Source organism: Cuculus canorus, chromosome 2 (assembly GCF_017976375.1).
Source record: "Cuculus canorus isolate bCucCan1 chromosome 2, bCucCan1.pri, whole genome shotgun sequence".
Taxonomy (NCBI): Eukaryota; Metazoa; Chordata; class Aves; order Cuculiformes; family Cuculidae; genus Cuculus; species Cuculus canorus.
The window spans coordinates 126,833,800-126,848,458 of record NC_071402.1 but is presented as its reverse complement, the minus strand read 5'-3'; the positions used below and the strand labels follow the sequence as shown (position 1 = coordinate 126,848,458).

General features: G+C 41.5%; 1 protein-coding gene across 1 annotated transcript; it reads left to right on the top strand.

The window, feature by feature from the left end:
- On the top strand, positions 1–13,262 carry FAM221A (family with sequence similarity 221 member A). Its single transcript, XM_054060726.1, has 7 exons — positions 1–440; positions 3,194–3,367; positions 3,833–4,023; positions 6,171–6,377; positions 7,212–7,322; positions 8,009–8,097; positions 9,840–13,262. The coding sequence occupies exons 1-7, from the start codon at positions 385–387 to the stop codon at positions 9,900–9,902; spliced, it is 891 nt and encodes a 296-aa protein (XP_053916701.1). The 5' UTR covers positions 1–384; the 3' UTR covers positions 9,903–13,262.
- The last annotated feature ends 1,397 nt before the right edge of the window (positions 13,263–14,659 follow it).

The following is a 14,659-nucleotide window of genomic DNA, read 5'->3' as shown; positions in this document are numbered from 1 at the left end:
CATGATTCTATGACCCACACTACAACCTTTTCACAGCTCAGGGGGATGGGAGGCAGCGATCAACAACCATCGCAGGGGCACTTCGAGCGCAAGACGTCTTTTTCGGCGCAGGCAGGCCGGAGGACAATGTCGCAGCTGAAGAACGAAGGTGCCCTTTGTATTTTGCCAGAGTACCGCAGGGACCATCCCCCACCCCACCGCTCCGGTGCCCATCGGACTGTCCGCCCGCCCCGGCGCGGTTTCAGGTGCGGAGAAGGCCCGCAGCTCCCTTGAAGGCGGTGCCGCCCGAGCTCTCCGAGGTTTCGCTGCCTTCCACCTGCCAGCCGAGCGCCAGCGACCCGCTGCGCAGCAACCGCCGCACCCGCCGCGCACGGGCCGGGGCGGATGGAGCGGCTGCGGGCGGGGGCGGCCGCGCTGGACGAGTACGCGGAATATCGCCGGTGAGCGGCGGCCTCGGGCGGGCGGCGAGACCCCAACACCCCGCGCCCCCCCGCCTCGCCCCCTCACGCAAATCCTGCGCCCCCCGCGCTCCTCCGCGCAGGCGCTGCCCTCGCTCCCTGCGCCCCCGCCCCGCTCCGCGCGCCCCTCCACCACCACCTCGCGCCCCGAGCCGACCCCGCTCCCTGCGCCCCCCCCGTGCCGCAACCGCCCCGTGCGCGCGCCCCTCCGCTCGCCCCCGCACCGCCTCCTTGCGCCACGCCCGCCCCCCTCCGCGCCCCCGTGTTCCACCCCGCTCTGCGTCCGCACACCCCTGAGCCGCCCCCCGCTAACTCCCTGTGCGGATCCGCTGGGTCACGTGTCGTGTTCCCCCCCCCCCCTCCCCCGCCAGGCCGAGAGGGGCGCCCGGGGTGGGAATGCGAGGGGTATAGAGGTCGTGATACGGGGTGTGAGGGGTGTGACACGGGGTAAAAGGGAGACAAAGGGTACGAGGGGTGTGACAGGAGTGTGAGAGGTGTGACACGGGTACAAGGTGACACATGGGTTATGAGGTGTGTGACAGTGTAGAACGGTGCGACATGGTCTACAACGGGCGTGTCACGGTGTGCAGGGTGTGTGACAGGGAGTGCAAGGGGTGAGACATGAGGTGTGAGGGGTGTGACACTGCAGGGTGTGTGACAAGGGTACAAGGAGTGTGACACGGGTTATGAGGCGTGTGACAGTGTACAAGAGGTGTGACTGACAAGGGGTACAAGGGGTGGGGTGTGACAGGTGTGACATGGGTAGAAGGGGTGTGACACGGAGTGTGAAGGGTGTGGTGGGGGTTCTGAGGGGTGTGACACAGGGTGCGGGGAGAGTGATAGGCTGCAAGGGGTGTGATGCGGTACAAAGAGTGCAAGATGGGGTACAAAGGGTGTGACACGGGTACAAGGGGTGTGGCACAGGGTGCGATGGAGTACAAGGGGTGTGACATGGGGTGTGAGGGGTGGCACATGGGGTACAAGTGTGATGGGGGTACACAGGGTGTGACACGGGGTGCAAAGGGTGTGACACGGTACAAGGGGTGTGACATGGGGTACAGGGTGTGTGACAATACGAAGGGGGTGACTTGGGGTGGGGGGGTGTGACAGGGCATATGAGGGGTGCGACATGAGGTACAAAGGGTGTGACATGAGGTACAAAGGGTGTGACACGGGCCACGAGGTGTGTGAGGAGTGTGACGGTGCAACACAGTATGAGGGGTGTGACATAGGGTGCAGGGGGTGCAACAAGGGGTACAAGGGGTGTGACGGGCATAAGGGGTGTGACCCTGGGTGTGAGGGTTGTGACAAAGGGTATAAGAGTGTGACATGGGGTGCAACACAGGGTATGGAGGGAGTGACAGGGAGTACAAGAGGTGTGACGGGATGTGAATGGAGTGACATGGGTGCAAGGAGTGTGACAAGGGGCACAAGGTGTGTGACATGGGGTATGACGGTGTGACATGGGGCGTGATGTGGGGTACGAGGGGTGCAACAAGGGGTACAAGGGGTTTGACAAGGGCGTCTGAGGTGCATAGCATGGGGCACAAGGGCTGTGGCATGGAGTATGAGGGGCATCTGGCAACTGCCCTGCTCTGGGCACACTGGCTTTTCTGCACTGTGAATACGTTTGCAGCGTATGAATGTGTACACTCCTACGCATCTTTGTGAATCTTGTCATTGCTCCTCTTGAAGAGTTGATCTGGAGCAAAAAATATACACAAACTCAGCCATTATGCTGACTTGTAGTCTTAATTTAGCTTGGAAAAGTCTTGAGTAAGACACTGGAGGTAGTAGGCACAGCGGTGTTTCTTACTTAAGTCACTAAGCACTGATTCAGTGAGTGTCAGCTGAATTGACGAGCAAAGGACAGAGATACATTGACACATTATTCCGGTACTGTACAGAACTGGCAATGTACAAATCCACACAGTATTTGACAGCGTCACTCATTCAGTCTGTTTTAGCACACCCAAGAAATAATAACCAAAATATTTACAGACATTAATAACCTAACATTCAGCGTAGGTAAGCGCTGCAATTAAGTCTAAATTGTATTTGACAGATTTTACTTATTGTCTTCAGCTCTCTCCATAAATGTAGAATTTGGATGTTGCTCCGGACTTCCAGATTTTGGCGACTTTGAATTTGAATGTAGTGATAGCTTAAACAAATAGGCCTGTGTTGTGGGATACAGCTGCCATCGGCTCTGCAAAGCAGAAGATAGCTTGATGTGTTGTTTGTTATTTGGATGGCAGCGTGGTTACGTATTTGAGCTGGATAACCGGACCCAGACCAGACTAAGGGTAGATAACCTGATTCAAGCGTGCTGTACAGTTTGGTGTAGAGGGGTGAAGTGACTTGCCAGGGGCTATTCAAGAAGTCTGAGGCAAAGCTGGCTGGTTACACAACCCCTGATTCCCATTGCTTTTTCTGCCATGTGAAAAGGAGGTTGGTAGTTTGCTTTATTTTTTCTTATCTCTCTCACAACCCTGGTTTTCAGTCCATCAGAGCAAATTTGTTAGAAGAGAGAATTTGTTAGAGAAGAATATCCACAATATTTCTCTAAAATTCAGCTGTTGTGTATCACCAGAACAGTGAAAGAGAAGGGCTTTTTTTTTTTTTTTGCATTTACAGCCAAAGTGCTGTTATATTTTATTTGAAAAATTATCTTGAGGAATGTACTTTCATTGTCTTATTTTTTTATGTTGTTTTTTTTTGTGGCGTACTTACAGCATTGTAGGTGATGATGATGGAGGAAAGCTCTTTACCCCTGAGGAGTACGAGGAGTACAAAAGAAAAGTGTTACCAATTCGGTTACAGAACAGGTTGTATGTGAGCTGGAGGTCACCAACTGGCATGGACTGTAAGCTTGTGGGACCAGAGACACTGTGCTTTTGTACTCACCGGTAGGAATCTTTCCATTTTTTTGAACTGTTTTATTTTTTTAAAATCAGGAAAATGTAAAATGTTTCCAGATACATTACAGCACAGAACAGGCAAATTATTTTACAGTCTAAAGGTTGAGAAAATTAGGTTTTAAATTGTAAGAGCTGTCTTTAATCTAAATCTTGATACATTTTTTTATGATCTGAATGATTTTTGTGGTCTTCAATAAATTCAGATTTAAGGCATGAATTATTGTAGATCAGATGATTCTGATAGCACTAGCAAAACAAAACCAGGTTTTGTGATATTTATGTATTAGTGGATGTAAAAGCACCTGATATTATGCATTCAACTGAAAATTAACAACAGTCATTAATATAAAGATACTTCAAAACCGAACTTGTAAGATAAATTTTAAACCTTTCACTTAGTTTTCTGATAAATGCTAACAAAGTTATAAAAGTTATTATTTTTGCCTGTTCTAGGTATAAAGAACACAAAACGGATTACGAAGTGATTCCCAAAGATCGTCCTATTTGTGTGCCCTGTAGAGTGAGCTGTTGCCCGTGCCACTCCTATCACTATGTCCCTCTAAATGGCACACAGCCCATCCGTTGTAGATGCAAACACTTTGCGGAGCAGCACTGTGCAGCACCTGGATTTGCATGTAACGCCTGTAAGTTACCGATGGACTTGAAGCATTCTTTGCTAGGAATCCAAATGGGAACAGCATGTTAGGGATCTGTATTCTTCCCAGAATGTTAGATATGTGCTGCGCTTGTTACTGAAGCATGTTTTGCAGAAGGGTGGTAAATGGGAAGGGTGGTAAATGGGAAGGATGGTAAATGGGAAGGAAGACAAGGGCTTTTGCACAGGAGGGTTCAAAACAACCTGCTTATCTTCCTGAAGTTCTGCCTGGAGTTAGGCAGTATGGAAGCACCCTGTCTGCAATTTGTCACTTCCACTGCTGCATGCACGACTTTTCTACTTGTACTTGGTAGTTTGAGAGAGAGAAGTGTTGATCTCTGTTCCTCCATTGCCTGGTTGAGTGTAATGTTAATGTATTTTCATATCTTTTCTCAACTCAACAGGAAGTAATGTTCTGTTCCCAAATAGTGCTATTGTTCGCGCTGTAACAAAGCAGTTCGCGAGCATACAGGTTGTGGGTCCAGAAATACAGATGTATTTTTTTTTTTTACTTCAGTTGTTGAATGTTACTGTAATAAACCAGCAGTAATTATTAACCACACAAACTAAATAATGCATAAAGGAGTTTTAGCCTGAAACCTCAAATTACATAAGCTGAAGACTTTTTTGTTCTGTACTGTTAGTAAATTTCTTTCACAAAGTCTGTCTAATTTGTACAGGAAAAATCATAAACAGCTTTTGCTGAATGAGAATCATCCCACAGAACAAGATGTTTCTATGACAGCCTTCCAAGAATTTGCTCTAAGTAATGTGAAAATCTTAAATGTGCAGTTGGATGATGCAGAATTCTTAGAACACAAAGATTTTATTAACCATTTATATTACACACTTTTTCTAGTATTTCTCAAAAATACCTGATGCTTCTGAGGATTCAAAGATTACACAGAGAAGTGCCAAGAGTAGCTTCTGTTTTGGACTTTTGTAGTTTTAATGTACTGGTATTAGTCTAGCCTAATGTTGTATAAATTTAATGTGACAGATAAATTTTAACTGAAAAAATATTGATGTTGCAAGATATTGTAAATATTTTATTCTGTACCCAAACAGTGAGAGAGCTCAGTTACTGAGGAATGCCCAAAATGACACGAAGAAACTTAAGGTTTTCAAGAACGTGACTCTTGAACGTATTACACAAGACTTAAAAAGATCTTTCTTGGTGCTCTGCAAAATGAACTGTAACAGGGAATTTGTATAATGAAATAGTTGCAAAATCAGTTCCTCAATTTCTTGTTCACATCGTTGCTCCTGCAGTGTTTCAATCACAGTCTTAGTTGCAGCTAGGGCAGAGAGATGGCTTCACTTCACTCTGTGTTTCTGAATGTCACGTGTCATTTGTGTAACTATTGCAATTCCATCCTGTAGCTATGTGAGCTTGAAAAAAACCTAGAAATCAATCTAACGGTACTTTTACATAGAACGTATTTTGCTGTTGCCGGAGCCTGTGTTTACTACCCAGATAATTTTGCCAATTTCAAAAGACATTTAAATTGTGATTTGTATCATAAGTTGTGATTTGAAATTTTCTGGCTGTGTAGCATCGATATGTGCTGCACACCTTTGGAGATTATACTGCCAAAGTGCTAGCAAGTTGTCGTCTTTAGCCAGTGGCAGAATTCTTTTTCTTTTTTTGTTGGGGGGGGGGGGGGGGATAGAGGGATAGAGGAGCCTGTTACTAATGGCAATGGACACAAGTTGCAACATAGGAAATCGAATTAGGTATTAAGGAAAGAAATGGCTGCTTCAAGGGAAGACCAGCATTGGTCCAGGCTGCTCAGAGAGTTGGAATCTTCATTTTTGGATGTACTTCAAACTTGAATGAGACTCTGAGACTGGACGACCCCTATGATCTAATCCCTGCAATCATCCTTTCTCCTGTTTTATACACCATTTTCATACCATGATGAAAAGAGGCTATAAAAGATTTCAGCAAAGATAGCTGATTTTTTTGCCCCAAATCACGTACGTGCTTCCAAATAGAAAGCACAGCTGGGTGCTTTTGCAGTGAAGGAACTCTAGTTTGTGACAAGATCTGCTTAGGGAAACAATGTTTTGTCTGTAATGAAGTATAAATTCCATCATCATCTCACTCTTTACACTTATTTATTTGTTAATTAGGTTCCAAGTGTTCGGGCTTTCATAGTTGCTTTACCTGTGCATGTGGTCAGCCAGCATACGCTCATGAAACAGTCGTGGAAACTAAGCAAGAGCGCTTAGCGCAAGGAAAGCCTGTGGGGCAGGATGTTTCTTATGCTGCTATGGGAGGACTGACTGGTTTTAGTTCACTGGCAGAAGGCTACATGAGACTCGATGACAGTGGAATAGGTAAGTGCAGCTGACCTGAAATGAAATTTTAATTCTCCAACTAAGTAGTTTGGACAAGTAGCAATTCCACACAGACTTCCAAAGTTCGCAGGCAAACTGGATCAATAGGAGTAGGACTTTAGACAGACTTGTTTTCCCAGCAGTCCTTAGGTGTAAAGACACCACTATGACCATCTTGTCCAGCTTCCTTTAGCGAACTGGAGAAAAAGCTCTTTATCAATAATTCTGGAGTATGGCTCCGTAGCTTCTGGTTGCAGTGGAGCAGAGCTTTAGAAAGAACTCTGCAACTTCTGTTTTTCTGTTAATACTTCCGCATTATAGCTATGTTAATCTTTTAGGTTAATGCTGCCTAGGAATTTCTTGGTTATACAGTTACAGCTTCCCCCCCCCCCAGCGAACTCAAAAGATAATAGCTGTTCAGCTTAAAAGAAAAAAAAAGAGGTCATTTGTAAAACTTTGTTTTTCACAGGCATTTTAGCTGGCCTTGATACCTCTGCTGCTCTGTGATTTTGTGTCTTTAATGGGCATGTTTTGTCTCAAAATACTGTTTTATTTATTATTGCCATGCACTCATTATTTCTTTTTAAAATTCTGATCTTTTTTTTTTTAATTTGTCTGAAGTTTAGAAACTATAATGTAGCTGTAGGAATTAAAGAAACAAAGCTTTTCATTCCTTTTGAAGTCTTTTTTGCTTTTTTTGTAAATTCAAGTTTATGGAGTTTGCACTGAGTGTTGTAGGTATTAATCTGTAGCCTTGTTTTGACCCCATCATGTATATTCTTTATATATCTCATGAAATTAATTTTTGCTTTCATTCAACCTATTTTCAAACAGGGGCTCCTTCTGCCGAACTTTTAGAATCCCCTGTTACCAGCATGGATCATCCATTTCTAAAAGCATTTCATGGACCTTCTAGTTCTGCTCAAGCCATCTCACAGACTGCAGGTGCTATATATTTTAGTTGGATAATACTGTCTTGCAACAAGTATTTAATATGAAATTAATTGGTTTTATGTCTGAGTCGAAGGATGCTGCGGGCTAAAATTAAAGTTAAAAATTAAAATTAGTATTGAAGCCTTGTTATGTGAAAAGCCGGTAATACATTCATGCACTGGAAGTGCCTAGAATAACTGCTTTGTTACTGCTTGCTATTTTTGGTCATGATGTGCTTTTTAACTTTAACCATCTTTTTTTTTCTAGCATTTGGTATCTTTACCATTAATGGTGTCACTTACTCATTGGATCAGTTTAATTCTTTAATTCCTACTAGAAACTCATCATATCTGAATGGATCATACATATTCAGCACAAACCTGTGAAACTGCCTTCTGCCAGAAGGTCTTTTCTGCATGGACTGGTTATGCTTATTTTATGTCCCTTATTTACTATAAGAATTTAGCAGTGACTATAGCTGCTTAGCAGTGAAAATAACTGTTGAACTCCTCCAAACCTATTTACAACAGCTGCTAGCCTAAAAAGGTTACTCTTTGGTCCAAATTGCTGGGGTTTGTTACTTGCCTGTGAAGGTGAGTTCTCATTTTAAATGTTTTTTGCCAAATGTGAAACATAACTAATGGAAGAGCAAGTATCATTAATGGAAAAATGTTGAGGTGGTTTTTTTTTTCCTTCAGGTGGTTCTAGTGCCACAAGACAAATTTCTCATGGAAAGCACTCAGAAGATGATGACATGGCTTACTTTGAAAGACGATATCAAGAACGGGCAAGTTACTACATTTATTGATTAGTTCAAATATATTACCAGAAGACGATGTCTGAAAAAGATAAACGTATGATTTAAACAGCATTTAAATGCATTATATAATTTTTTCTCCTCCTGAGAAATCACTAACTTCTTAAAAATAAAGTCTTAAATACAGTTATGAGCTATTTCAGGATTTCAGAGGTCAGTCATGACTTGGATGGTATTTCTCTTAACTGGGCAGGTTTTTATTGAGGTAACTCTCCTATACAGAAACCCAAAGTATTTTACTATGTGATAAAAAGAAACAACAAAGCCAACTCACCGAAAGTCACCTGTGACATTTAGTAATGTGTGTTTGCTACCTTATTTATAAAACTTTATGATGTTCTCCTTACGAACAGCTGAGTAGTTGTGCTAAATCCGGTGCACATTTCTTAGATGCTCTGAATCACCCTCATAGAGGTGCCTCCTCCACCCCACTGGCTGACTCAGTGCGATGTAGGTTACTTGGATGCTTAACTACTTTTTTTTCCCCCACATTAGCTCCTTAGCTCCACCATCTCTGCTGGAAGTATGTCTTGACTGTTTATTAATTCTTTTGTAAGGCGCTGTTGCGGAATTAACTTTTACAATCTTTGCTGTTATGCTCGCTGCTTGCAACAAGGTGTTTGTTAATGAGAAGCTCTTCTAGCTTTGTGAAATCTTAAATAATTTTATTTTGGAAATAATCACAAAATATGGCGAGATGTTACAAATACAGTATCAGTTAATAGGAGAAAACCTGTTACTATCAAGTTAAATGGCTAAGTTTATTTTTCCCTGTAAGATTTTCTTTTCTTTGTAAAAGTTAGTAGGAATTCCAGATACAAACCTCAAGCCTCCAAATATGCAATAATGTTTTAAAATTAGTTCCTATGTAGACCCACCAGGATTGCTTAGCAGGGAGTTCATCTGTAAACATCCAAGTCAGGACTGGGGCTTTGCTTCCTTTTGACACTGCTTTAGGTGGAAAAAAAGCATGTTAAAAATACAATTTTATATTTCCTTGCATTTTTGATAGCAACATGATATCTTATGTTAGATGAGACGCAAAAGTCCATGCATCCCTTTTAAATAATTGCTTTAAAAATAATTTCTTTCAGTAATGTAACAGTACTTGAGAACTGTTGCTTCTAAAATGGACAGATATATTTGTTTGGACTAATAATGTCTTATTGCAAAATGGCAGAGTTAGATGTTTGTGTGTTGGTAAATCATATTGTGCTATAAAATCCTACTGTGTAGAAAAATCTTACGAGAGGAAGACAGGACCATGTGGGTCAGTGAGGAGACTCTGAGATGGAAATTTAGCATCTACCTCAGCAACAAACTTCCTGTGTGATTTTGTCCATGCTGGTTAGTCTATCTGTGTCTGTTAAAATGTCTGTAATGAAACTTATTTATCTTTCATTTACATAAAGCCAAAAACATTTGTGAGGCCCTTTGGCCTCAAGAAATATGTAAATACTTATATCGCCATTATTAGAGATAAAGGCAGCCCAGGTTTGAATAGAGGAGGAGCTGCAGAGCTATGGAAGGACTCCTTAGTCCTATGATGCAAAAGTAAGCAGTGCTAGGTTGGGCTAATTATAATCTGTAGCTCTCTCCATTGCATGTATCACTCTGGAAAATTTATGACAGAATGTAGAGATTTTTTTTATTTGCATTACTAGCTGACTTGCAAATTAATGCTTGAACCACTGTTGATATCTTCATTACAGCAGAAAAAGGAGAAGGCTGCTAGACCGAAAGTGAAAAATCCAGTGCCGTCAAAGAAGCCATGAGATTAATAAATAAACACTACTATATGGCACAGTGTTAATTGTTGTGTTGAAGAGTATTTTTCACTGTGCCTACCTGCATACTTTTGTTTCTTCATTTCTTTATGCTGCTGGTTAGGTCTATAGCTGAAATTAATTTTTAATTTTCTTGTTATAATAAAATTGGTACTTTAATTAATGCATTTATAATCGCTAGAATTGTTACATAGATATGTATTCCTTTTAGAATGGAAAATAGTATTTAGAGATTTACAGAGCTGTTATTTAAGATCTGAGAGAATAAGCGTGTATTTAAGTATTACATTGTAGTAGGGCAAAGAAAATACATCTCCTATTCTTAGATTTTTATGACGCACTTTCTTTATTTGTAGAGTCCTTAGAACTAATCTTGTTCATGGATTTTTACTTGGTGGGATTTGTTCTGTTAATACTGACATTTTAATCTTTTCTTTAAATCTTTTTTTTTTCCTGTTGGTTTCATCATTTTTATATAAAATTCAAACATACCCTTCTTCTCTCACACTTCTCTAGACTCTGTATGTGCCAGTGTATAAACATTTTTTACGTAGAAAGTCCTGTATGCATGTAAACTCATTTCCACACATACCTCCTAGCTACTTGAAGGGATCCTGCCTGTATACTTCATTCCAGATTTCTCTAGTGGTACCATTCTCCCAATTCTGTTTGTTTGAAACTGTCCATAACAATGACTCTCTTACACTAAAATTCTGAAAACATTAAGTGGAAATGGATATGCTCTTTATTGTGTATAAACAAATAATTACATAGGGTTTGATATAAACTTATTTATCCAACAGATACTCTTTCATCACATCTGATCTAGTGGGATGTGTCCCTGCCCATGGCAGGGGAGTTGGAAAGAGATGATCTTTAAAGTCCCTTCCAACCCAAACTATTCTATGATTCCATGATTCTGTGGTTCTATGATTCTATGTCTAATCCAACATAGACCGAGTCCCTCAAGGGAGATATGCTTTTGTATTCTTTGTCCATATTCACAGCTGTCTCAGCGTGTGTTGTATTAAAGGCAGGAGCAGGAGAATTTAATATTCAGTAACTTTGAGGGATGGTTTAAATCTGTGAAGCAGCACAGCAAGGACTTGGTGCAGAATAACTGGCAGAGGCTGCAGTTTAGGAGGCAAAAGCAGAGTTAACTTTGTTAGTTTTCTTTGAAAACAGAGAGGTGTAAGTCAGTTTGTCTTTACAAATACTTGAAGATGTTTCTTGGGCTGAAGACTTTTCAGGAGGTATGTGTGTACTGAGACTTCATAGCAGGAGTTGGGAAGAGCTTGTAAAGCTCTCATTCCCGTCAAAGAGAATGCTTCTATGTGCCTGCTGCCTTTATGTGCTTGATCAGCAGAGGAAGAGAGGTGATGCTGAATGCATTTTTCTTCAGCTGTGAAAGGGAAGGAGAGTCCTTGGAGGTGCATGCAGGTTGTACAGCGACTGATGGAGGTGGCTGGAATCTCTGTGAGAAGGAAATGTAAGGCTAAATTGCCCAAATTAAAAGATTAAAAAAGGCCATTTACCTTAAGTCCAAGCTGTACTGCTATTACTACAGATGCCAATCAGAGAAGTTAATCTGTTATGTTAATTTAAATAAGTAATATATTGAAATGTCTAGGTAATGTTTTAAAAGTACATTTACCTTTAAATTCTACTCTCTAACATACTGCTTTTAACTTATTCAAGAAATATATTAATTTGAGCTCCCTCTTCTGGTCCTCATAAGCAATCACTTCTATAGATCCTCAGTGTCATAAGCAAAGGTGGATTTCACAATAGAATTACAAGAAACAAACAAATCAAAATAATACTGGTAAAAAAAAGTGTGAATAAAAATATTGAAAAATATTTTTGTTTCAGTCTTCAGAGAGATTATTATAAGCTTAATAGCAGACATTTATTCTACTTCTCTTATTTATACCCATGGCTATACTCATTACAGAATGCAGTTCTAGAAATCTGTGTGTGTATTTTGGAGATGAAGTTTCTCACAGCAAAATATTGTTATAGACAGAGGTTTTAATAATTGCAAAAAGCTTGTATTTTGTGTTTCTTTTTATACTTATAACTTTTTACTTTTAGGAAATAACGTATTGTGCTTTTATTTACCTTTTCAGTTAAAAAGACTTGTCAGTCTTACTAAATCATACTTTCATCATCATGAATTGGTTTTATCAAAGTGAGTTTTAAAACATTTATTCTGTGCTTAAACTTATTTAAAATTTCCACTTAAATAATGCTAAAAAGTCATTACGTTTATTTAATGATATTTCTTTTTAGTTGGAAAACAGATGAGATCATAAAAATATCAACTATTTTAAATACTGCTTAGGGGTTCTGACCACTTTCCACTCATGTTGATGATGCCCAAGTTAAAGAAACTCGCTTTCCTTACTAGGAGGCATACTTTTGACTTCTTGGTACTGGTCTAGTACTTATCTTGCAGCATTTTTATTCATATATATACATGAAAAAAACAGCTACAATATATTTCATAATGCTGATGTCTGTGGAAGCTGGGCATTGATGTCATGTCTTGACTGAAATTTTCACTTAACTGGAATTACTCTTACTTTTGTAGGAGCAAAATCACAATCTCCAATTCTATTGAAAAGTTTCTTCTTTGTAAAGGTAAACGTTTTGTAAAGGTAAAGGCAGAGACCAAATGCTAGTGTGTTTGCCATTTACAGTGATCATTAAATAAAGAGCTCAGTTTAATGTGTATCTTTTGATGGTTTGTTTTCCCGAGAGCAGTCATGAACCTTGAACATAATATCATGGCACAGGTAAGTTATCGGTTCATTGGTATGATTTATTTGTGGGTGTGTATCTGTCATTCACCTAGACACATTAACTGTTCCTGACTCTAATCCAAGGAATCTGGCACGGGAGGAATGGTTTCTTGTCATACGAGTGCTTTGAGCTGGCAAAGCCTAATTGTGTAGGTCTTAGGCAATGCTTAAGAACTTCTCATTTTTTTTAAATGGCTGACTTTCAAATCAGTATTTTCATATTATTATAACACTCTTACAGTGTAGAACATCCTTTTTTTTGACTACTTTTAATTATCCTCTGAAAGGGCTTAGGTGTGCCTTGGTTAATTACAATAGTAGAGACTGGTCAGTGATCCAAGTGAAGGGCAAAGGGCTCCTTCCACTTCTGCACCACTCTGATACTAAATATAGAACGCGTATGTCTGTCTCAGGTTTGGGAAGCAGGGGAATGTGATGTGTGAATTCACAGCCAGGAACGGCATCCATGCACAACTACTTTGTCAAGTTGTCAGTGTCTTTACAGCATGTTATGCATATTAAACGATTTGTGGGTCTCATATCTGTGTGTCCCTGGAGTCTCTAGAGGTGGTTTTGTTGCAGCCTTGTGGCCTAAGAAAAGAGACAACTTTGCAGGTAGCGTTGGTATTTTTTCTTAGCACAAATATAGTGGAAAATGACAACAAAGGTTTCCAGTCTAGAAGACCTTGCAAAGTTGTACCTGTTTGTAATTTTTTTTCTCATAACAAAAGATGTTATTTTTGTCTAGAAGCCTCCTCTTGCTTTGGAGCCCTGAGCATTTGTCTTCTGGTAGAGTAACTCAGTATTTGCATTACACTGGTTTTAGCTCTAATTTTACGTTTACTGTGCCTGTGCCAGTTGGCCCTGGCTGGGCACTAAGCCCATGTGCTCCTGCAGTTCCCTTCCTAGGGAAAGTCTCAGGCTCAACCACAGCAGGATTCTGCAACACTGGCAGCCCTGCTCACTAATGGTTTCATCAGTTCTCCTCTGCATATTGAATAAGACAGGAAAATTGGAAATCACAGTATGTGAAACCAAAAGATGAGCATGGACATGCTGCACATGGGGAACCGTACAAACACATTCCGAGGGTACGCTGAGGCTGGTGAAGAGGAAGTCATTAGCGCAGGAACCTCACTGCTGCTGCCTCCTTTATGCTTTAAACCCAGGATCAACGTGCACTGATCCCCCACTCTTGCGTGTGGCAAAGGAGGTCCTGCACCTGGATGAGGGCAATCCCAAGCCCAGTTACAGGCTGGCCAGAGAATGGATTGAAAGCAGCCATGAAGAGAAGGACTTACGGGCACTGTTGGATGAACATCTGGACATGAGCCAACAATACGTGCTTACAGCCCAGAAAACAAACCATATCCTGGGCTGCATCAAAAGAAGTGGGACCAGCAGGTCAAGGGAGGTGATTCTGCCCTTCTACTCTGCTCTCATGAGACCCACCTGGAGTCCTGTGTTCAAGTTTCGAGTCCTCAGCACAGGAAGGACATGGATCTGTTAGAGCAAGTCCAGAGGAGAGCAAAGAAGATGGGCAGATGGTTGGAGCACCTCTCACACAAGGGCAGGCTGAGAAGGTCGGGCTTCTTCAGCCTGGAGAAGACAAGGCTGCAAGGAGACTTTCTAGCAGCTTCCAGTAGTTAAAGGGGGCTGCAGGAAGGCTGGGGAGTGGCTCTTTATCAGGGAATGCAGTGACAGGATGAGGAGGAATGTTTTTAAGCTGAAAGAGGGGAGATTTAGATTGATACTAGGATGACATTTGTTACTGTGAGGGTGGTGAGGCACTGGAACAGGTTGTCTAGAGAAGTTGTGTATGTGCCATCCCTGCAGGTGTTGAAGGCCAGGTTGGATGAGGCTTTGAACAACCTGAACCAGTGGAGGCGTCCCTGCTCATGGAAGGAGGGTTGGAACTGGATGATGTTTAGGGTCCTTTCC

Bases quoted from the DNA above. Each gene is read 5' to 3' on its own strand.
- FAM221A (XM_054060726.1), top strand. From the start codon at position 385: ATGGAGCGGCTGCGGGCGGGGGCGGCCGCGCTGGACGAGTACGCGGAA. The intron at 4,024-6,170 runs GTAAGTTACCGA...TTTGTTAATTAG, and splicing joins TGGATTTGCATGTAACGCCT to GTTCCAAGTGTTCGGGCTTT. The intron at 8,098-9,839 runs GCAAGTTACTAC...TCTTCATTACAG, and splicing joins AAAGACGATATCAAGAACGG to CAGAAAAAGGAGAAGGCTGC.